The sequence below is a fragment of the Carassius carassius genome, chromosome 16 (genome assembly GCF_963082965.1).
Source record: "Carassius carassius chromosome 16, fCarCar2.1, whole genome shotgun sequence".
NCBI classification, from domain to species: domain Eukaryota; kingdom Metazoa; phylum Chordata; class Actinopteri; order Cypriniformes; family Cyprinidae; genus Carassius; species Carassius carassius.
The window spans coordinates 30,200,611-30,223,664 of NC_081770.1; the positions used below are offsets into that span (position 1 = coordinate 30,200,611).

General features: G+C 33.9%; 1 protein-coding gene across 1 annotated transcript in view; it reads right to left on the bottom strand.

Annotated features, from left to right (window-relative positions):
• Positions 1-1,198: 1,198 nt before the first annotated feature.
• The window catches only part of LOC132160097 (NACHT, LRR and PYD domains-containing protein 3-like), a 31,539-nt gene continuing 9,683 nt past the window's right edge, over positions 1,199-23,054 (bottom strand). Inside the window, exons 8-11 of the mRNA XM_059569820.1 lie at positions 14,689-14,862; positions 8,033-8,206; positions 1,379-1,552; positions 1,199-1,294 (exon numbers count right to left, since the gene is read on the bottom strand). Of these exons, the coding sequence (XP_059425803.1) occupies positions 1,288-1,294; positions 1,379-1,552; positions 8,033-8,206; positions 14,689-14,862 (529 nt within the window). The 3' untranslated portion in view covers positions 1,199-1,287. The remainder of the gene's footprint in view (positions 1,295-1,378; positions 1,553-8,032; positions 8,207-14,688; positions 14,863-23,054) is intronic.

Here is a 23,054-nt window from a genome sequence, read left to right on the forward strand (position 1 = left end):
TCAAAAATATTCTTCCTCTCCCGAAAAATTAGTGCATGTCTCTGTCTCCTCGTGCCACCATTAGTCCCTACTGGTAACTCTTCTTAACCACTTGAGAGACCTTTCGAGTTGTCTGGGAGAGTAACAGTGATTCTTAACTTTAATAAATTTGATAAATTGATTTTATCCTCAAGTTTAAAAGTAAAAAAAAATGTCATGAATTTTCAGCACTTAAGACTAAAATGGCACTTTGAGAAGCTTGATAAATACGGGTCCTGGTCTTCTCAGCATAAGCAGGTCGGGGCCCCTCTCCCTCCACCTTACATCTGTGTGTGGACAAGAAACACAGGTAAAGGGGGTTACCCCATAACTAATAGGGTTTATCAGTGTCAGCAGACATCACCTTCAAACAGAGAAGGGTTCTTTACTTTCCATTCCAGTTTTGCTTTCCAGTTTAGACTTTCCAATCAGTGTCTATAACAAACAACTTTATAATTCCCCCCACTGTCAGGGGGAAATTACATCATCATTAGGGTTGACAACTTCAGAATTGTGATTATTAGAAAATAAAGGAATAAAGAATAAGGGATGCTCAAAATATTTTTATTGTTTGTTTTGCATAACCTATTTATTTTACATTTTTCAACAACAACAAAAAATAATAATAATAGAGTAAATTGTACCATTAAAGAATTGTGTCTGCACAAGTAGTGTAGTGTAGTGCAACATCTTACATAAAAATGTTTCATCATGTTTGGACTGAAAGTGTTCATAACAAAGGCAAAAGTATTCTGGTTGTGGTTTGGAAAGTGAAAATGCATCGGTTAAACTTCAGTGACACTTTTCTAAATGTGTGTTTGGACTACGTAAATAAGTTTCACAGGAGGAAAGAAGGGAGGGCCACACAGCTCTGACATAGCAACACCCAACGTAATCACTTGCATTTTATGCAACTTATGCACTTTATTACTTTTGCTTTGTCATTCATGGTTTTTATTTAGTTGTTGTTGATTACATTTGTTTATCTATTCTTAGTACAAAAATTTGATTACTCTTGTGTCTTCCTTGTGTTAATTATACAGAAAGAGGCTCTACAAGTTAGGTTACCCACCAATCTTTCTTTTGTGATGTAACCACACCTTGAGTGACACGTGATCCAAAAATCTTAACGTCAACAGTGATATGTACCCATCACTGCACTATTTTGCTTCCCTAATTCACTATAGTATCAGCATTTGTCCAGGTGACAGTCTTGTTCAGGACGTGTTGTTTTGATTCAGTTGTTTGGAGCTTGTGGAGTTTCCACTGTCAAATACTGTACAATAAAGAGAAATATAAAATACACTTAGATATGCTTTTATACAAGATGATAAATGAAAGCATTGACTCAATAACTTACAGTAGTTTCTTCAGTTTACAGTGTGGATCCTCCAGTAGAGCAGAGAGCAGCTTCACTCCTGAGTCTCCTGGTTTATTATCTCTCAGATCCAGTTCAGTCAGGTGTGAGGGGTTTGATCTCAGAGCTGAAATCAGAGCAGCACAGCCTTCCTCTCCAATACTGCAGTCACACAGCCTGCAGAGAGTGAAGAACATGAATGATCTCTGAGACCGTGTTTAACATTTGGTGTGAGAGTGTGTTTGTGTGTGTGTTTGTATGAGCTCTACTTTTTCTACACACCAGGATCAGTGCTTTAGAGATTTTAACCCTCTGGAGTCGGTCCCCGCGTATACGCGCGTGGAGGCATTTTCTCCTGATAACCCCGAAAAGAACTTAAATTAAACTTTCAGTTTTGATCATACAGATAAGAGCAATACATCAATCGAATCTGACAAGTGTTTACTTTTATTTGTATACAGACATAATAACAACAAAACTTTGTGCATTTATAAAATAAAGATAACAAACAAGGTGCGCTGTTTGCAGCCTTGGTCTGGTCTGCTATTATCTTAATTTACAAACGCATCATTAAAATGAACTGTAACCCAGTGGACACTCAACGATGAGACATGAGAGATATATCTATAGAAAGCTTGATATGTCTATATGTAATCCATATGAAAACAACACGATGTCCGTCTTTCACGTCTCCCTTCATTATATCTAATGCGACCACACCCACGTACTGAACGTGCTATTATAATGATTATAATGCTCCATGTGAAGCTCGCGGCTTGTAAACGCCCTCACAGAAAACAAAGTAGCGAGAAAAGCAGGGTTTTTTTACTGTTTGTTTTGCGCTGAGAGGAATAAGACATAATTCACCACGAGAAGAAACACGGAGGATTACCTTAGGATTTGAGTTTTGGATTTCCTCAGAAAAAAGAATGAAGCGCTTAATCCAGCAGAGATCATAAACATGAGTGAGTCTTTTTTTATTTCATATACTTGTACTAGTTTTCACATAACGTGTACACATTTTACTAGTTAGACTTTTGCCAAACTATAATTCCTGACTAAATGTATAATCAAGTTAAACATTATGGAGTTTCATTCACATCATTTAAATGTTCTACTGTACTACTAGTATCAGTGACCATCACAATAATGTTAATAATGTAATTTATCATTTAGTTTATTTGAGAGCTCATAAACTATATACACTTTGGAAATGCTAGTTATGTGATGTTCATTTATATATTTCAACATTACACAATACCAGTCAATACCAGTTTGCTAAAGCAGTAATATTGTTCAACATTTTTACTATTACAGATAACTGCTTTCTATTTGAATATATCTTACAATTTAATTTATTCCTGTAATCAAACCTACATTTTCAGCATCATGACTCCAGTCTTACTCCAAGTGTATCAATATACACTATACCATTCAAAAGCTTGGAGTCAGTATATATAGAAATTAAAACTTTTATTTAGCATACACGTGATGATAAATACAATAATTATGTTACAACGATGCTGTTCTTTTAATTCAGCAAAAAAAACCGTAAAAAAATAGTCAAAAATATTGTCAATAATATTGTCAGTAATAAAAATAATAATAGAAATAATAAATGTTTATTTTTTGTAGAAAATCTGAATATTAGAAGGATTTCTGAAGGATTGTGTGATTGGAGTAATGATGCTAAAAATTCAGCTTTGAAAGTCAGCTTTGATTGTTGTAATAAACTGTTTAACTGCACTCACAAGTGAATATTAAATTATGTTGTGGGATAATTAAATATATTCTAAATAAACTACAAACCTAAAATTATATACATTTATTTTGTCCTCACATTCTTTCTTGTAACTCTTCCCTCTCAGTCACACACCTGACTGAAAGGCTCATAATGCAGCTCATTATGCGGTTCTTTGTCTTCTCAGGTGTAAATCACAACATAATTGCATAGTAGTTGATGCCCTCTTGCATATGACCTTTCTACACAAAAAGTGTCTTAGAAAATTTAAATCAATATATTGTTTTCTGTGAGTGAGTAAACAAGATGATTTTCACATAATTTAGAAAGAAAAACTCTAGGCTAGAAAGCTCCAGTTCTCAAAGTCATGAGAACCGATGTTCTGTTTTTAGTTTATCACTAACCACGCATAAAAACATTGTTTTCTCAAAAACACAATCATGTACATACATGCTGTTCACATATTATTGTAGCCAAGTTTGTGCTGATTACAGTGATATTATACTTTAGCCATTTACTGTATATGTATATAAGCAACTGAAAAAGTTCAGTCAGGGCATGACACAACTTCTCCATACCCCAAAAGAGGTATAACCCTCTGGAGTCTAAGGATATTTTTGGGGCCTGGGGAAGTGTTGTCATGCCCTGATATTTTTGCTTTTTTCAGTTTCTTATAAATGTCTGAATGGCTAAAGTTTAATCTCACTGTAATCAGCACAAACTGGGCTATACAAATATGTGAACAGCATGTATGTACATGATTGTGTTTTTGAGAAAAAAAACCTTATGCGTGGTTAGTGAAAAACTAAAAATGTTAAATCATATGAATAATGGCATAAAACACATACATAACATTGGTTACCGGGACTTTTGAGAACTGGAGCTTGTAGCCTAGAATTTTTCTTTCTAAATTATGTGAAAATCATCTTGTTTACTCACTTACAGAAAACAATATATTGATTTAAATTTTCTAAGACACTTTTTGTTGGTAAAAGTCAGATGCGAGTAGGAGTCAACTATCATGAATATCATTGTGATTTACACCTGAGAAGACAAAGGCCCGCATAATGAGCTGCATAATGAGCTCCATAATGAGCCTTTCAGTCAGGTGTACCACTGAGAGAGAGAAGTTGCAAGAAAGAATGTGTGGACAAAGTAAATGTATATAATTTTATGGTTTGTAGTTTATTTAGAATATATTTAATTATCCCACAACATCATTTAATATCCACTTGGGGGAGCAGTTAAACAGTTTATTAGGAACAATCAAAGCTGACTTTGAAACTGAACTTTTTTGCATAATTACTCCAGTCACAATCCTTCAGAAATCCTTTTAACAATCTTATTTTCTAAAAAAACATTTATTGTTGTTATTATTATTATTATTATTAATGTTGAAAAGAGCTGAGAATATTGTTTCAGGTTTTTTAGGGGGGATAAATTGAAAGAACAGCATTGTTTGTTACCTTTGTTACAGTTACATTTATTTGTTACATTTACATTATTTACATCAAGTTTTTGAATGGTATAGTATTGTATATTGTAACTATATGAAACTTCATAATATTTCACTTGATTATACATTTAGTCAGGAATTATAGTTTGGAAAAGGTCTTTGGAAAAATCTAACTAGTAAGATGTTTACATGTTATGTGAAAACTAGTACAAGTATATAAATAAATAAAAAGAGACTTTTTTCATAAGTTTGTGATCTCTGCTGAATAAAGTGCTTCATAATTTTTTCTGAGGAAATCCAAATCTCAAATCCTCATCCACATCACATCTTTTTGGGGTGAATTACATCTTATTCCTCTCATCGCAAAGCAAACAGTAAATAAAAAGAACTTGAAGAACAGTCTGGCTGTGTTGTCTTCTGTTGTGTGGGCATATTCAAGGCGCACGCTTCAGTGAAACATTAGAATCTTAACAGAGCTTTCAGCGCAGGGGTGTGGTCGCATTAGAAGATAATGAAGAGAGATAAAAGGACATCGTGTTTTTTTCATATGGATTACTTTATCACAGAATATTTGTTTTCGGCAGCACTTGTTTAGTTTTAAAGTAGACATGTTAAGCTTTCTATAGATATATCTCTCATGTCTCTTCGTTGAGTATTCACTGAGTTACAGTTCATTTTAAACCTCTGGAGTCTAAGGGTATTTTTGGAGCCTGGAGAAGTTTTTTTTCATGCCCTGACATTTGTGCTTTTTTCAGTTTCTTATAAACATCTAAATGGGTAAAGTCTAATCTCACTGTAATCAGCACAAACTGGGCTGTAATAATATGTGAAATGCATGTATGTACATGATTGTGTTTTTGAGAAAAAAAATATTATGCGTGGTTAGTGAAAAACTAAAAATGTTAAAACACTTGAATAAGGCAAAAAAACACATAAAGAACAATGGTTCCCGGGATTTTTGAGAACTGGAGCTTGTAGCCTAGAATTTTTCTTTCTAAATTATGTGAAAATCATGTTGTTTACTCACTCACAGAAAACAATATATTGATTTACATTTTCTAAGACACTTTTTGTTGGTAAAAGTCATATGCGAGTAGGCGTCAACTACCATGAATATCATTGTGATTTACACCTGAGAAGACAAAGGCTCGCATAATGAGCTCCATAATGAGCTCCATAATGAGCTGCATAATGAGCCTCTCAGTCAGCTGTGCCACTGAGAGGGAGGAGTTACAAGAAAGAATGTGAGAACAAAATAAAAGTATATAATTTTATGTTTGTAGTTTATTAAGAATATATTTAATTATCCCACAACATAATTTAATATCCACTTGGGGGAGCAGTTAAACAGTTTATTAGAAACAATCAAAGCTGACTTTCAAACAAATTCTTTGGCATCCTTACTCCAGTCACACAATCCTTCAGAAATCCTTTTATCAATCTTATTTTCTACAAAAAAAAAATGTATTGTTATTATTATTATCATTATTATTAATGTTGAAAAGAGCTGATAATATTTTTCTGGGGTTTTAGGGGGAATAATTTGAAAGAAAAGCATTGTTTTTACATTTGTTACAGTTATCTATTTGTTACATTTATATTATTACATCAAGCTTTTGAATGGTATAGTATTGTATATTGTTATTGAAACTTCATAATGTTTCACTTGATTATACATTTAGTCAGGAATTATAGTTTGGAAAAAGTATTTGGAAAAAGTCTAACTAGTAAAATGTTTACACGTTATGTGAAAACTAGTACAAGTATATAAATTAATAAAAAGAGAATTACTCATGTTTATGATCTCTGCTGAATAAAGTGCTTCATTCTTTTTTTCTGAGGAAATCCATTTCTCAAATCCTCAACCACATCACATCTTTTTGGGGTGAATTATGTGTTATTCCTCTCATCGCGAAGCAAACAGTAAAATAAAAAAAACTTGAACAGTCTCGCTGCTTTTTCTTCTGTGTGGGCGTATTCAAGCCGCGCACTTCAGTTTGAATCTGAATAGCGTGTTCGGCGCGGGGGCGTGGTCACATTAGATATAATGAAGGGAGACTTGAAAAACAGACATCGCGTTGTTTTCATATGGATTACTTTATCACAGAATATCTGTTTTCGGCTGCACTTGTTTAGTTTAAAAATAGACATGTCAAGCTTTCTATAGATATCTCTCTCATGTATTTTCGTTGAGTATTCACAGAGTTACAGTTCATTTAAATGACGTGTTTGTAAAAGAAGATCAGCGCAGACAAAGGCTGCAGATAGCACACCTTGTTTGTTATCTTTATTTTATAATACACAAAGTTTTGTTGTTATTATGTCTGTATCCAAAAAAAAGTAGACCCTTTACAGATTCGATTGATGTATTGCCCTTATCTGTACGATTAAAACTGAAAGTGTAATTTAAGTTCTTTTCGGGGTTATCAGGAGAAAATGACTCAAAACGCGCATCCGTGTTAATCGACTCGAAAGGGTTAATGACACATTTTGTAAATGAAGATCACCGCAGACAAAGGCTGCAGACAGCACACCTTGTTTGTTATCTTTATTTTATAATTGCACAAAGTTTTGTTGTTATTATCTCTGTATACAAAAAAGTATACCCTTTACAGATTCAATTGATGTATTGCTCTTATCTGTACGATCAAAACTGAAAAGTGTAATTTAAGTTATTTTCGGGGTTATCAGGAGAAAAAGTCTCATAACGCGTATACGCGTTAATCGACTTCAGAGGGTTAAACAATAAGAATCAAATTCAGAGATAATAAATACATAACATCAGTTGCTCATAGATGAATCTAAGAGTGAGAGATGCAGACCTGACAGAAGAAAAAGTAGCATTTATGAATGCTGTTCATCTTATATAAATACTCTTCAAACAGATTAAAATGTTCAAGACTTGGTGCTATTGAGAACATGTAAATCTGTTATTCATGGATTGGAGAAAGATGGTCAATCTGTCATTTTTGTAATTAATTATTGCACATTTATATAATTTTGGCTCACACGTATGTGCTTTGTTGTTCAATGGTCTATAATTGTATATACATACATACATTTGTTTTGGGCACATTTTGTATAATCATTATATTTGATCATTTATAATCTATATTTTTAAATGAATCTTTCTCCCAAAAATATAAATTGTCAGAATTTCCTTCCCTGCATGTCGTTACTAACCTGTATGAGCTTCTTTCTCCTGTGAAACACCAAACATGATGTTTGAATATTGTTGGCAATCAAAGTTTGGGCACCATTGCTTTTCATTGAGTGGACAAAAACATTTCTCAAAATATCTTTTTATTTTCCATAGAAGAAAGTCATAATGTTTTGAAATGCCTTGACATAAAGTAAGTGATGACAGCATTTTCGGGTGAACCATCCCTTTAACATTAAATATTTATTTTGGCAGTATTTTCACATTGTTTGTTGTGTTCAATAATATAATAACACTCACAGTAGTTTCTTCAGTTTACAGTGTGGATCCTCCAGTAGAGCAGAGAGCAGCTTCACTCCTGAGTCTCCTGGTTTATTACCACTCAGATCCAGTTCTGTCAGGTGTGAGGGGTTTGATCTCAGAGCTGAAATCAGAGCAGCACAGCCTTCCTCTCCAATACTGCAGCTCCTCAGCCTGCAGAGAGAGAAGAACATGAATGATCTCTGAGACTGTGTTTAAGTTTTAGGGTGAGAGTGTGTTTGTATGAGCACTAATTTTTCTATATACCAGGATCGCTGCTATAGAGATTTTAACTTGCCAACACAAGCACAAGCTAAAAAACTAATTGAAATGCACTCTACTCACATGATTCCTGATACTGATCTAGTTTATCATTTTCATTCTTCAAAACCTTTGAGGTACTATGCATGCAATAATGTTAAAATATCAAGAGTAACATTATATAGTATAACTATGACATATTACTCTGGTGTTTAAGATTGTGGGGAGGTTGAGAGGGCAGGTATGTTTGGAAAATAGAAATTACTCATCATTTTTTTCTCACACTTAATTAGGGAATGTAGCATTTATGAATGTTGTTCCCACTTATATAAATACTCTTCGAACAGATTAAATATTCTAGTCTTCGTGACACTCGTGTATTTATCCTGAATGTACTCTAGAAGAATGCAGTTTCTGATGCAGACATGCTATGGTTTAGTGTCGTGGAGACCCAATCTATAAGTCTTCAGCAGCACATACACACTGTTTCTGGTCTGACGTTGTGGAATCATGTAGAGTGTTAATGGAAAGTCATGTGAAACCCATTGTACTGAATACACACACTGTACGGTTTAGCCTTGTGGGGACCCGCTCTATAAGTAATGGTTTCTAAATAATATTTTTAATATCCTCGTTATAGTCTTCTTGTGCGGGTGATGAAGTCATGACAGCCGTAGAGAACTGCTCTGGTGCTGTCGGAGCTACACAGCTTCAGTTTGGTCATTTACACTTCTACTGGACAAAATGAGCAATATTCTCCTGGAACTTGCAAAAGGAGACGTGGCAGATTTTACAGGCATAAATCTTGATGAAATCGACATAGATCCAGAAGTTACTCTACAAATCTTTAAAAATTCTCTCTCTGGCTGCGTTTAGACTGGCACAAACAATTTTTAGTTTTTCCTTGCGTGACATAGATTGGATATTTTTGCTCACATTTAAAAACACAAAAATCTGACCAAGATCTGATTTTTTCGCATCCGTCCTGACCCACGTACAAATGTGGATTTAAATTAGATACATATAAGATATCTGGACATCTGACCTGTGTCTAAATCCATAAATCTGATTCCCATTAGAAATGCACGTTTTGCCCATTAAAATAACTTTCCTTAATGTTAAGAAGCAAGTATTGCTTGTAAACACTGGAACAAAACATTAGCTTATTTTGAGGCAGAAAGGTAAGAGGTAAGATTGCGCACAAAGGAGCACTGAAACTTGCTTTGAGTTGCTGCCCCATTAATTTAATAAAAAAAATATTGCCACAGTATTTTTCACCTCAGAATTTCAGATCTAACGACCTGTAGATGAAATAACTTATGAAAATTACCATTATTGTATTCATTCAGTCAACTTTTGTGCTGCCAACATTAATGACAGCTTTATTTAGTCCACACTGGAACATGATCGTGATATAAGTGGGTTAATCACAGCTGCTGTGCGTTCAAGTCAAACAGCCACTTCACCTGAATTATATTTATATTTTTATATTTTTATATACAAGCCTGTTTAAAACCCAAGGGTCAACCGTGTCACAGAAAGTGGTCCCCAATGAAATCATTCAGTTTTGAGTGGGGACTGAAGTAAACACAGATATCTGATACAAGTAATTTCTTAAGTGTAATAAACAGACGGGACAAAAAAAATCAGATACAGTCAAAAGTCTGGATCAGTGCATTGAGCCTTGCAGTGTCTTTCTTAACTTGGAGATATTAAATGTGTTTTTATATCTATTCTGCAACATGTAGTTCACACACACTCTCATAAAGGGCCAGTTTTTGGGAGTGCTTTGGAATTGCAGACATATATCACACTGTGTTTTAAATGATGTATTTGTGTTGTCTGCCTCTACAGAGAGTTACAATGGACAGTGATTTAGAGGAGTCAGAAAGATAACAGTTACATTGTCAAATTGTTACAAATCATATTTTTTTCTAATGTATGTTTCCACTTCTTTTGATAAAATACTACTTAGAAAAATACAAAGCTTTATTAAATAAGTTGAGCTCAAAACTTTCTTTCAGTCAGCAGCGAACGTTTGAAATAACTCGATCCGATGTGGATTATAATCACCATAAAAGGCAGAAATATTTATAAGCGATGCAAAATACTATGCTAGGTATTAACGTTACCATAGTAAACATGGTAAATGTGACCGCTGGAAAAATCAGACGTCAGCTTCTTATTCTCTATCACAATCGTGTATTCATTTAGTAACATATTTTATCAGTCATAAGTCTCGTCTCGAGAATTTAGCTCCACGTAGCCTATGTCATAAAAATATAATTATGGTTATTGTTTGGGAGCTTTTATAAAAATAGAGAAATTATCATTCATTCTAAATGTGATTTATATGACTACAAATAAACAGAAACAGTGTCCACTGAATAAGCAGACTATTTTCATATTTTTTCATATATTTTCAATGCTTCACCGTTAAAAAAATAAAATAAAATAGAAATACGTTTATTTCTGTGACAAATTTTCAAGCCTGATAAATTAATTCATTATGATCAATGTATCACTTATTCTATAGTAAAACATAGATGCTTTTGAATTTAAATATTTGTCAAAGCATGCAAACAAATGGCCGCTTCTATCATGTTCGTTTTGTTTTCACTCTAGTTCCAGTGATTTATTTGTTATTAGTTTTCTGATAACTTCTATTTGTTGGTGAAATGAGGGGGTTGCATGACGTTGTTCCTGAGAGGCGTGTAAAGGGCGGGTTTTAGTGAAGCACTATTTTGGCCTCGGTGCTACTGGCCGGAGGCTATGAGCCCCGCCCGGTCCGTTTTAATCCCTGGCTCGCACTGGCCCGACAGTGGAAAAGCGGCTAGTGATGGACGAAGTACACAAATCAAGTACTTGAGAAAAGTACAGATACGTATAATAAAAAATTACTCCAGTAAAAGTACTCCTTTTTCAATTTTACTCGAATGAAATTAAACAAGTACTGATAGATTTAAATAAAGGAATTTTATATAGGCTACCTAATTAAATTTTATATTAGCACATTTTATTTTTTATTTATGCATTTAACAGACGCTTTTGTCCAAAGAAACTTACAATGCATTCAGGCTGACAATTTATATACTATTTATACCTAACATGTGTTCCCTGGGAATTGAACCCACAACCTTTTGCACTGCTAATGCAATGCTCTACCACTGAGCCACAGGAACGCATATTTTTCTTATAATCGTACTGCTCAAAATACCTGGAATTTTCCCAAAATAACCACTATATGGAATCAAAATATATTTTTGTTGTTGATATGGACTACGTTGATGAGAGTGAAAGTAATGTTCACTGTGAAGCTTACACTGTGATGTACCTGAGAGAAAACAGATCTGACATTTGATCTTCACCAGGAAGAAAAAAGTTTTTTAAAGTTTGTTGTTTTGCAAAATATCACAGTTATATATGACATAAGAATACGGCCTGAAGTTAGGAACACCATTTTAAAGAAAATATAATTATAATCAGGGCTCTGAACTGATTCAAGGAACGAAAACGAAAACCGGAAACAAACGAAATTTTGACAGGAAATGATCAGAAACAGAAACTAAATCAAATAAAAAAATCAGAACAGAATTTAAAATTTGAAATGGCCATTAACCGGTTAATAACGTTATTTTATCGTTCCATTTAATATTTGAAATTTGCTGTCAATGAATCATGAATTCCAGAAGTACGGCGTATGCAAATGTGACGCTGAAGCCAGCGAGTGAAATGTCCGCTCATGTGTGAACTCATCATAGGCAAGTCTCAATGGCAATGCACCACCCTTAGAGTTTATCTGAGGATATGTGAGATGAATTCAACAGATCAAACAGCTGCAGCACTTCGGTGAATGGAAAAAAAAAACAGAAAAACAAATCCCTATAGGCTTACATAAAAAGAAATATACACTAAATATATTTCACTTAAATCATATTGACAGATTAACGAAACGAAAGAAAAAATGTGCTAAATTATGGTTCATTGTGACACGTTCCAAAGTTTTTGGAAAGGAAAACGAAACTGCAGAGAGAAGTTTTCTTTATTTTGCAAAAGCTTTACAGTTTTAATTATTTTGCAAAAGCTGAAGCTTTGAACAGCCTAATGTCTTGCTTAAATCAATCATTTTGGTATGACCATCGCGCTGACACAACATCATTTTGCTTTATTAAAGCCTGCACATTAACAAAATAAAATGGTTAAAGAAACAAATAAAAAGACTGCTCCGTTGTACAACATGTTGCGTTCAGAATGACCGCGCCTCACTGATAAAGCTGATTTGAAGGATGATGTTTTATGTAGATAAACGTACAAACACTATATAATAAATAATATTTTAGCATCCAGATACGTCTGGAACATGGAAACATTTGGATTCGTGCCGGATGAGAGATGCAGGCATCAGCTTCAGCTGAAATTAATTTGTTTTTGGACTGACGTTTTTATAGCCTAAACTTGTTTTGTTTTCGAGAGAAACTAATAGCTGTTTTTATAATGTTTGTAAACATTTTGATTTAGACTACAGGCATTTTAGCCTTCAATATTTCGTAAAGTAATAGGGCTAATAAAAATGCAATGTTTTTTTTTTTTCACTTTCAAAACGCAATCTTTCATCCTTGTGTATGTGTCTGTGTGTTTTTTTTTTGTGTTTTTTTTTTACAATGCAGCAAATATTTTTAAAATATAAAAAAAAACTTTGATGTCTTTAAAGTGTTGATAGATTTTTTTTTTTGTAGCCTACATTTGGCCAAAATCTAGAAAAGATAACTAACCACAGCGGGTTATTGACTAACGTTAGATCTCTATTTTTTCTTTTTCTTTTTGAGTAAATAAAATGCTGTACTTTATTATTATTACACTACTTTTATTGTAAGGAGTGAAATGTAAGGTTAAAGTTAATGTTCTATAACTTTAAATAAGAAAGAAAGGTAATATCGCGAGAACAGAGATCCACAATTAGAATAGCGGGAGAGAATAGTCTCCGCACAGTTATGAGAGGTAGAGAGAGAGAGAGAGATGACGCACACTGTGTAATCATATGTGGTTAATTCCTAATGTTCACCTCTTCATTTTTTAATAAATCAAGTGTTATGATCTGCCGAGCTCCCTGTCGGTGTCCTCCTTCCAACAAAGCCAACAAGCTAGCGCACGGTAAGAACTGTAAAGCCTGCATATAGAAACGACGCACCTTACATTATTATTAGGCAAATTATAGACACATAATATTGTTTTAAAAAAATATCGTTATTAACCTGTATTTTTTCTACCCGAACCGGTTTTGGAACGGTAATAATTCAGAGGAACGCAGGAACAGAAACGTTAAAATATCGATTCTGCTCAGAGTGAACCGATTGAATTTTCTTTTCGTTTTCAAGCCCTGATTATAATAATATAATATAATATAATATATATAATAATAATTCTCTTCTCAAACCTTGTCTGTGTTTGAATAAAAATACTTGGACTTTTATATCTAAAAATTTCCTCAATTTAGCACCATCTGTCTACTCGGCTAGTTAATCCAAACAATATAAAAATTTATACTGTTGATAAACAATATTAAAACAGATGTCACATAGGGCTAAATGTGTAGCATTTTAATAAAACCGTTGATGTTACGGCAGCGAGAAATTTGAACTTGTATGAGCTATTTCATTTAATCTGTGTTATTTTAATGTTTCAGGTTTCTTTGGTACCTAAAACATGTGTCTTGATGTGTCTGCATTCAGGCATTTCAGTGGGCTTCAATAGATCACTCTCTACTGATTTAGTTCACAAACAACTGACAGTTTTGACCTAAATATGATTTTCAGTTTCAATAATTAGTCCTATAATTCGACATTAATAACTTAAATAAATAACTTTTAGCAGCATCAGTCGCGCACGCTCACAAGATCTCCCGGTTCTTACTTGTGAATTCAGTTCACTGGAGACTCGCACTAAGCGGTTCATTTGAATCAGTGAGTTGTCGACTCAAGAACAGCTGCAATCGAATCATTCTAATTCCTGAATGAATCATTTGATGTGATTTGCGAACCGATTTAAAAGGTTAATTGAAAAGAATCAGTTCATTTTTTGAATCAGACACTGCTTCTGCCTCTAAGAGCATGTGATATATTATAAGGAGTAACAATATGTTTTATGAAATGGAAGAAGGTAAAAAAGTATGATTTTATGCTTTGGAATATAGTGAAGTAAAAGTTACTCTAAATAAAACCTATTCTATTATATCACATATCACATTATTGTGTGTATTTGGTGTAAAAAAAGTGCCACTATGGTTTTGTTACCAAATCTGATTGTCTCCGCTTTGCAGACATGCAGCTAATGTGTTTGATTTAGCCTCATACACTGATGATTCAGAAAACTTGCTGAAAAGATCTGATGAGACTCACTGCAGTTTCTCCAGTTTACAGTGTGGATCCTCCAGTAGAGCAGAGAGCAGCTTCACTCCTGAGTCTCCTGGATTATTAAAGCTTAGATTCAGTTCTCTCAGGTGTGAGGGGTTTGATCTCAGAGCTGAACTCAGAGCAGCACAGCCTTTCTGTGTAATATGACAGCCGAAGAGACTGTAGAGAATATACAGAACATTAAAAATGAGTTATTGGAGCTTGACTCATGTATCCAATATAATTGCTGACAAACACATATGTAATACATATTATAGATATCAATTATTAAACCAGACACAGAGAGTGACTCAGAGTCAAGTCCCATTTTAATAGACTTCAGACTCAAACTGAAATTACTTCAGATTTAACTCAACAAACAGGACCCAAATATTCCCATAAATATTACCAAACTACTGAAGTCTTAACATTAACTATTGAAGAAGATTTTGTATTTTATTTTTATTCAGTTTGCTAATAGTGGAGCTGTACAGACCGAGTACATTGTGATCATTTGTTTTCCTGATTTAATATTGAAAGCAGAAAAATGAGCAAGCAGCACCTTTTTCTTTAAACATATCTAAAGGATTTGGCTTGATTTTTCCATTAAATTTTTCAGGATAGATAATGGTTATTATTTTGATCTCCATGTGTAGGTGAATATGAAACCTAGATATATTTGTGTTGTTGATATGGACTCGTTGAGGAGAGAGATGTAGTAATGTTCACTGTGAAGCTCACACTATGATGTACCTGAGGGAAAACAGATCTGACCATCTGATCTTCACCAGGAAGAAAAAAGTGATTTAAAGTTTGTTGTTTTGCAGAACATCACAGTTATATCTGACATGAAAATAAGGCCTGAAGTTAGGAAGAACATTTGAAGGAAAATATAATTATAATAATAAAGATTTTTTTTCTTATTCTCAAACCTTGTCTGGGGTGTAAAAACACCCCTGGCCAAATGCCCCCAGAGGGGATAACTTCCCACTTTGATAATTACTGTAGTTACCATTTTATGAACATAACATCCTGTCTTTTTCCCCCATATGTAATCTATCGAGGTGGTTGAATAAAAATATTTGGAAATAAAAATTTTAATTACCTAAAATAGACAGAATCAGCTAACAATATTTACTTATTGTCAGTATGGTTATGAATAAACATTCATATATGTCTACTCGGCTAGTTAATCCAAACAATATAAAAATGTATACTGTTGATAAACAATACAGAAACAGACGTCACATAGGGCTAAATGCTTAGCATTTTAATGGCCTTTGTCAATCATGGCCTCCTAATAATCCCCAACCACTTTATTGGCTCTGTCTCTCTCTCCTCTCAACCTGTAGCTGGTGTGTGGTGAGCGCACTGGCGCCGTTGTCCTGTGGCTGCTGTCGCATCATCAAAGTGGATGCTGCACACTAGTGGTGGTTGAGGAAAGACCCCCCACATGATTGTAAAGTGCTTTGGGTGTACAACAATACACAATAAAGCACTACAGTAGGTGGCCAGCCTATCTGGGGCTTCGCGGCGGTGCCGCGGTGGTAACTGTAATTCAGTCGCGTGTTGAAATCATTCGCGAAACTACCGCCAGGTGGCGCAAAGGGACGGATTGCGAAATGAATGTAATTGTAAAATGAGATAAAAGAAGGAAGTAAAACAACTGTAACATTTTAAAAAAAAACATTTTTTTTACAATTTGTTAATTTTTAAAATGTAGGATAGTCTTAGGCTACAGTCTACTAAACAAAAATTAAAAGAAGACCTTAACACAAAGGAACATATGCATGCTATTTTTATGAAACAGTAAATAAATATAAGGCCTATATATATATATATATATATATATATATATATATATATATATATATATATATATATATATATATATATATATATATATATATATATATATATATATATAAGCTAAATGTTTTAATTTAATTTTCATTTCGGTTCATTCTTGGTTTAAAAAAATCTTCAGGTTCCATATGCAGAGCAAAATGGGAACGGTCCAGCATTTAGCAATAATTAGTATTAACTCTGTTATTATTCTTGATTTTTCAAACTACCAGCATTTTTTAATTATGCCTTATGTCTGACCAAAAATTAAGTATTATTTGTTTCAGCTGTTTGAGCGTGCTGGTGCCTCGCGCACATATTCACTGGAAACAGCAGTCGTTCACCAGACATTCGGCGTGAGCACTTTGACATATTGTTAATTATGATTTTTTTTTTCATCGATACTGAAACGCACACAGCCTATTTACCTCATGAATAATAGTTAAGCTTCAAATGGGCAACATCCCAAATATGGAAACGTTTGATTTCTCCCGATTGAGAAAGCCAAACCTTACCTTATGCTTAGCTTTAAATTATTATTATTTTGTTTTTTTGTTTTATTACTAAGCTTATATTATTATATACTGCAATTATATTTATCCATTAGAATTATATATTTTTAATTATTGTTTTGTTCTGATAAATTTGTTAAATTTAAAGGTTTTGTTGTAAAATATTTTCTAATAGCCTATTTTTTTCCTCTCACAAACTGATTTATTTTTTAGCGTGTTTAAAAAAAACATGCAGCAAACGAAAATAGGTGATTGATCCGTTAAAATAAAACCTATACACGACTCATATTTCTTTTTCCTCTTACAAACTTAATTTATTTTTTTAGCGTGTTTAAAAAATAAAAAATAAAGAAAACATTCAGCAAATGAAAATAGGCGATTCATCCGTTAAAATGTGTTACTCTTGGTTAACAGTAATTATAATTATTTTACTTCAGAACAGAGCCTAGGACTAATCTAGGTTATCCATGTTTTTTTTTTTTTTTTTTTTTTTCAGTGCATCTGAAAATGACTTTGTTTATTACATTCACTTCACGCGATCTGGCGCAGATCAGCCTCCCGTGATGCTCAGCTGTGGACGATTTAAAAATGTTTGATATAAAGCATTGGTTCTCAACCCGCGGCTCGTCACGAATTCAAATGCGGCCTGCACCACATGCTGAATAAAAAAATAAAAATAAAAAAAACTTTATCAGTTTGTACAATTTTGTTTTTTACATCAATTAAAAAAATTATGCTACTAATGAAATATAAGCTATATCCTAATGTTTTTATGTGATTTTTTTTTCTTCATATATTATTTTCAGACATGAGCACTGGCATAAGCATTTAACAAACACATACAAGCGCGCACTTTGGCAGAATTCAATTCAAATAGTCATCAACAGCCATTAGGTAAATTGCCTTTAAGGTAAAATTGCGTATCAGAATGGACACATTTGTTTTTTAAGGGAGAAAAAAAAAGAAATTCAAAAAATGCCAGCGAATGAACATGTACAAACTGTGAATAGTCGCAGTATCAGTATTGAAGGAGAAGTGCTGGATTTTCGTTTGTTTTTTTTTGGCCCGCAACTCACTTGAAGAAGTTCAGATAAATGGAAACACCATACACTATGTAACAATCCTTAATTGAAGGAATGTGGCAAAATATCTCAAGAGAGAACCTCATATTATTAAATTCAAAGTGCTTTCCATATTTGGATCAAAATAGGCTACATTTGTGAACACACATTTTGTGAAATGTTGCACGTCAGGTCATGCAAGCCTGCATCTTAAAGCCTCTGTCAAACTTTCTGCGTCCGCGAGTCTGCTATGGACCGTTAGGTAGGCGTGACGTAAAAATTGTCATTGGAGAGTGTGTGCCGAGGCTCATGAGCAGACGACCGCGCGGATAGGTACGCGTGGTCAGTAGGCTTCAAAAGCAAAATTGCACATGTGCAGACAGAGTGAAGAAGCTCATTGCTACTCGAGCCTGTGCAATCCGTCAGTAAAATAATACAAAGACAGTCAGATGTGCAATAATTCTGGGCAATTACAGAGCTGGCCATAAGCCTGCGCATTCAGAAGTATAAACTGAAGAAGTCTTCGTCCGCGCTGGCCGTGTCTGTGTCCGGATTGCTCATGCGGAAAGTATAACACAGGAGTTACAATCGCAAATTCTTTGTGTTACTACTTTCGAGCTGAATCTCACATAATTGGTCAGCTCCCGACAGCATCAGGTGTTTTATTTATGGGGAGTAGAATTGTTTATTTCAATGAATGTAATAGATTATATAGCCTATCATAATAGTTAGGCTATAATAAAAAGGTTGAGAACCGCTGATATAAAGGTTGCGGTCCCATTTTATACAGGAATTGTTCATTTTAAAAAATTGAATTATATTGTTAGTTCTAATTATATTGTTAACACAAGTTCATTTTGAACTTAAATTCTCAAGGAGTTTATTTTACTTATAAACTCCTTGAGAATTTAAAGTTAGTTTAATAGTATTTAAAAAAAAAGTTTTTAATTGCTTAAATTATTTTTATTAATTAATAATATGTTATCATGTTTATTCTTGTAAAAAATACGTGTTTATTCTTTAGGAAAACAAGGGAAAAAATAAGGGACAATCCGAATATTTGTTTTGCTTTACCTATTTATGTAAGCTACAATTATTCAAATAATAATAATAATAATAATAATAATAATAAAATAATGTCATTAAAAAATACCATTGGCCTGAGTAATTTTTACCATTATAGAATTGTGACTTTAAAGATTAGTCATTTAGGTGGTATTTTTACCACCTAAATTACTTTTAGAGCATAACAACTGAAGGTTTATGAAACATTAGCCAATAAAGCATTTTTTTAAACAACGGAACTTAAAGTTGTGAACTAAAATATTATTTCAACCATAAAGCATGTGAATAAATAAAATTCATAATTTTCATAACATTTCATTATTCATAAAATGCATAACGTGTCTGGTGTTTGGATTTGTACTTCAATATAATGAGCTCCAAGTTTAAGAATAGCCCTAGACTAGTTTCTCTCTCTCTCTCTCTCTCTCTGTTTAACAGCATTAGCTCAATGATATACGTCTTCCTTCCATTAGAATTTTCCTGCCTTGCTAAATGTTGGGCTCATACAGGGCCGGCGCGTGCCTATAGGCGAACTAGGCAGCCGCCTATGGCGGAGAGAGAGAAGGCGAGAGAGAGAAAGAGAGAGAGAGAGAGAGAGAGAGAGAGAATTATTAATTAATTTGTTTGTTTCACATTAGGTATAAATAAAATAAAAGATATAAATAAATAAAAAAACTTTACATTTCGAATAAAAATTCCCGCACGGCAGCTCCCTATGAGTAGGTCTATATGCATGCAAAATACTTTAATGTATATTAAAAAATGTCAAAACGAATAAATTTATCTGGTCATGAGTAATCGCCTCCATGGAAGAGCGCTTTTCGCTGCTTAGAGGCCATGGGCGCGTATTTGGATTTTTACATGACATCGCATCTCTCAAAGAAAAGGAGAATAGAATAGCCATGAACTGTTTGAAGAGCTGACTGCTTTGGGCAGACGCCTGGTTGCTGGATCTAAACCACTGGATGCACTTAAATTCATCTGTGAAAAAGGGATGGAAAACAATTTTCCAAATGTTTTTTTAGCATTGAGAGTGCTTCCCACTCTCCCTGTCACTGTGAGCTATGGAGAACGCAGTTTCTCAAAGCTTAAATTGATAAAAATGATCTCCGAAGTACAAGTTAAACTCGAGGACGCAATCAAAGCGTTTGCTGCTGCGAAAGCCTGACGCGCACGCTTCTGAAATGTAGGTGTGTGAATGTGTGTAAAGAAAGCAATTGAAAACTCCAGTTTTGTGAGCTAAAAAAATGTGTGCATATGTTTAGTTTTATTCTGTACACTATCTATTAGCCTATAAAACAGAATTTATACTTAGCTGTTGCACTGTGTACCCTTTTCACCTTTTTGCAGAATGAAAAAAATAAAAACTCTGAAAACAGGCTTGCACGTTTTTATTTTTATGTAATTTCATAGATTAAAAAAAAATAGTTTACATGCATCTTAAGGATCCCTAATTGTGAATGTGAAGGGGGCGGGACGATCGTGCTCTGCCTAGAGCGGCATTTGAGCTTGCGCTGGCCCTGGGCTCATGATCAATAAGTTCGCCTCAATCTGATTCAGTAAAGTCAAACCGCAGACAGTGAAGCTGCATCACTGAGCGCGCGGGACTCGCTGTGAGGCGGGAACAGAGGATTCCGCTTGGTCTTAAAGCCTCCCGCAAACATCCACGATCACAAATAACAATGGTTTTCGTAAAATAATGATTAATTATTAATTGATGACTTGTTATTATCATTATGGTCTTGTGAAAATAATAATATGGGCTGCGAGAAAATTATGAATACAAAGAGTAGTGCTGCTAAGTGCAAGCATGTTTCAGCCCAGTAACACACCGTTCCTCAGAGCCAAAACACAGACTGAATTCTGTTCAGCTGGAGGGGGTTGGGTTTTGGATAGTTATTCATGGCTTGTGGGGGTCGAGATAAAGGTGTGAATTGCTCTTTCAAATGGACAGTGTCTTATGAGGCTTTCACTTGCTGAACTGGTTTATATAGGACTGTTGTTTTGGTTATATTCACAGTGCTGGCTCTCTCCGACGAGAGAAATGCAACATTCACACATTACACTATTCCTTTTCGTCTAAAAACATTTCAAGCTTTCTGTAGATATTTTTTTAATGTACCTATGTGAGACACCACGATATTATGTTAATTAAAAAATTATACATTGATAATCAAGAAAAATTAAAGTGATGAGACGGCGCCTCCCTGTCATTAATGCACATTAATAATTTTTGCACAAACACTTGAATATGAGCTTCTTATCACGAGTAAAATTCATGCCAACAGCTAACATATTTAGCTTGATCAGAATGTTGACTGCAAGATTCGAGCGGGATGTTAAGAGTTTGTCTGTTTCTTTTACTGATTATTTTCGGGTTAAAGCATGATTTAAACAGATTCACACTCAATCGCTTTCGCAATAATGCATTCAAACAAATGTAATCTTACAGTGCTACATTATCAGCATGCTATCTGATTTTGAAATCTTGAAGTTAATCGATCTGTTTAGATAAAATAACTGACAATAATATACTGTTTTTTCATCACAAACAAAATTATCACAGCAGAAAGCAGCAATTAAAGATGTAATGCTTACAATGTTATTAGTTTGGCATGTGATATAGGGAAAAAAGTTTACACAAAATAGCTTAAGCCACTTTGAAACTCTCCTGTTATTTTTTTATTATTATTATTTTATATGCTATGATATGAACATAACATTTCAAACATACTGAAATCCTTTATTCATGGAGTGAAGGTGAAGCGTGTTTCTGGTATCAGTGAGCGCGGAGGGGAAGTTGTTGCTGCTCACAGACTCTGCTCTGAGTGAGAGATGTTTCACCCGACGAAATAAAGACGACCGCGGCTGCACAAGCACAGCACATCCACCAAAAATCAACCTGCAGCAATGCTCGTTCATCGACTCGCCAAGCTTTACTTTTGTAGGTCGCATGGCAGTAAATAATTCGATAATATGACCATGCAGTCAATACAGATATTTAATAAAAACATTAAAACAAGCAGAGCTGTAAAATAAAACATTAAAAAACGCACGCCAGGTCTACACTGGACACGAGTGGAACGATCCAACAAAAGACAACAGAACACAGTGATGGATACACTGCACTCGATCCCCATCAGTGAACTGATGCTCGTTCTGTTTATGATGAAATGTTCTGACACTGTGTTCAGATGATTTGACACTGTGGTGTCATTAAGTTTAGACACATTTTTCGCTGTGGGGCACAGATGACAACTCTCGCGTCCGGTGTAGACACAGACAGTGACTGCTCTATTTACAAATAAGTTCTATAAGAAAAAAAAGAAAAAAAAAAGAAATCTAAACCAGCGGCATAACGAGATGGAAATATAAACTAGAAAAAATATTAACAGGTCCTCCATCCATGACACTGACTCACTGCGGAGCTGCAGTTTTAATCTGAACAGCTCTTAAAGCTGAGTGGATGGTTAAATGCATGATGGACTAGTATTAAAAAAAATATAGCATCTTTCCAGCATTAAGGTAATAACAGTACTGTTTTTTTTAATCATCTTGTTGCAGTTATAAATTTGACTGCTAAATGAATGATAAAGAACTATATTAAAACTAGTTTTGTAAAATTTCTTCGTCATTTGAATATCGATTTAAAAATCGGTTTAAATCATAAATCTTTAAAAAAAAAAAAAAAAAACAGGGATTTTTTTTAGGCCATATGATATTACCCTACTGTAAAAATAAGTAAAGAAGGTTCCCTTTAAAATTACTTTAGTTGTCAATTACTAAAGCTTTTTTTTTTTACATCGTGTGAATGTTGTTGATTATAATGAGAGAACTTCAGATTAATCGTGAGGACGTTTTATTAATTCTTTAGAGTTTCAAAGATTTA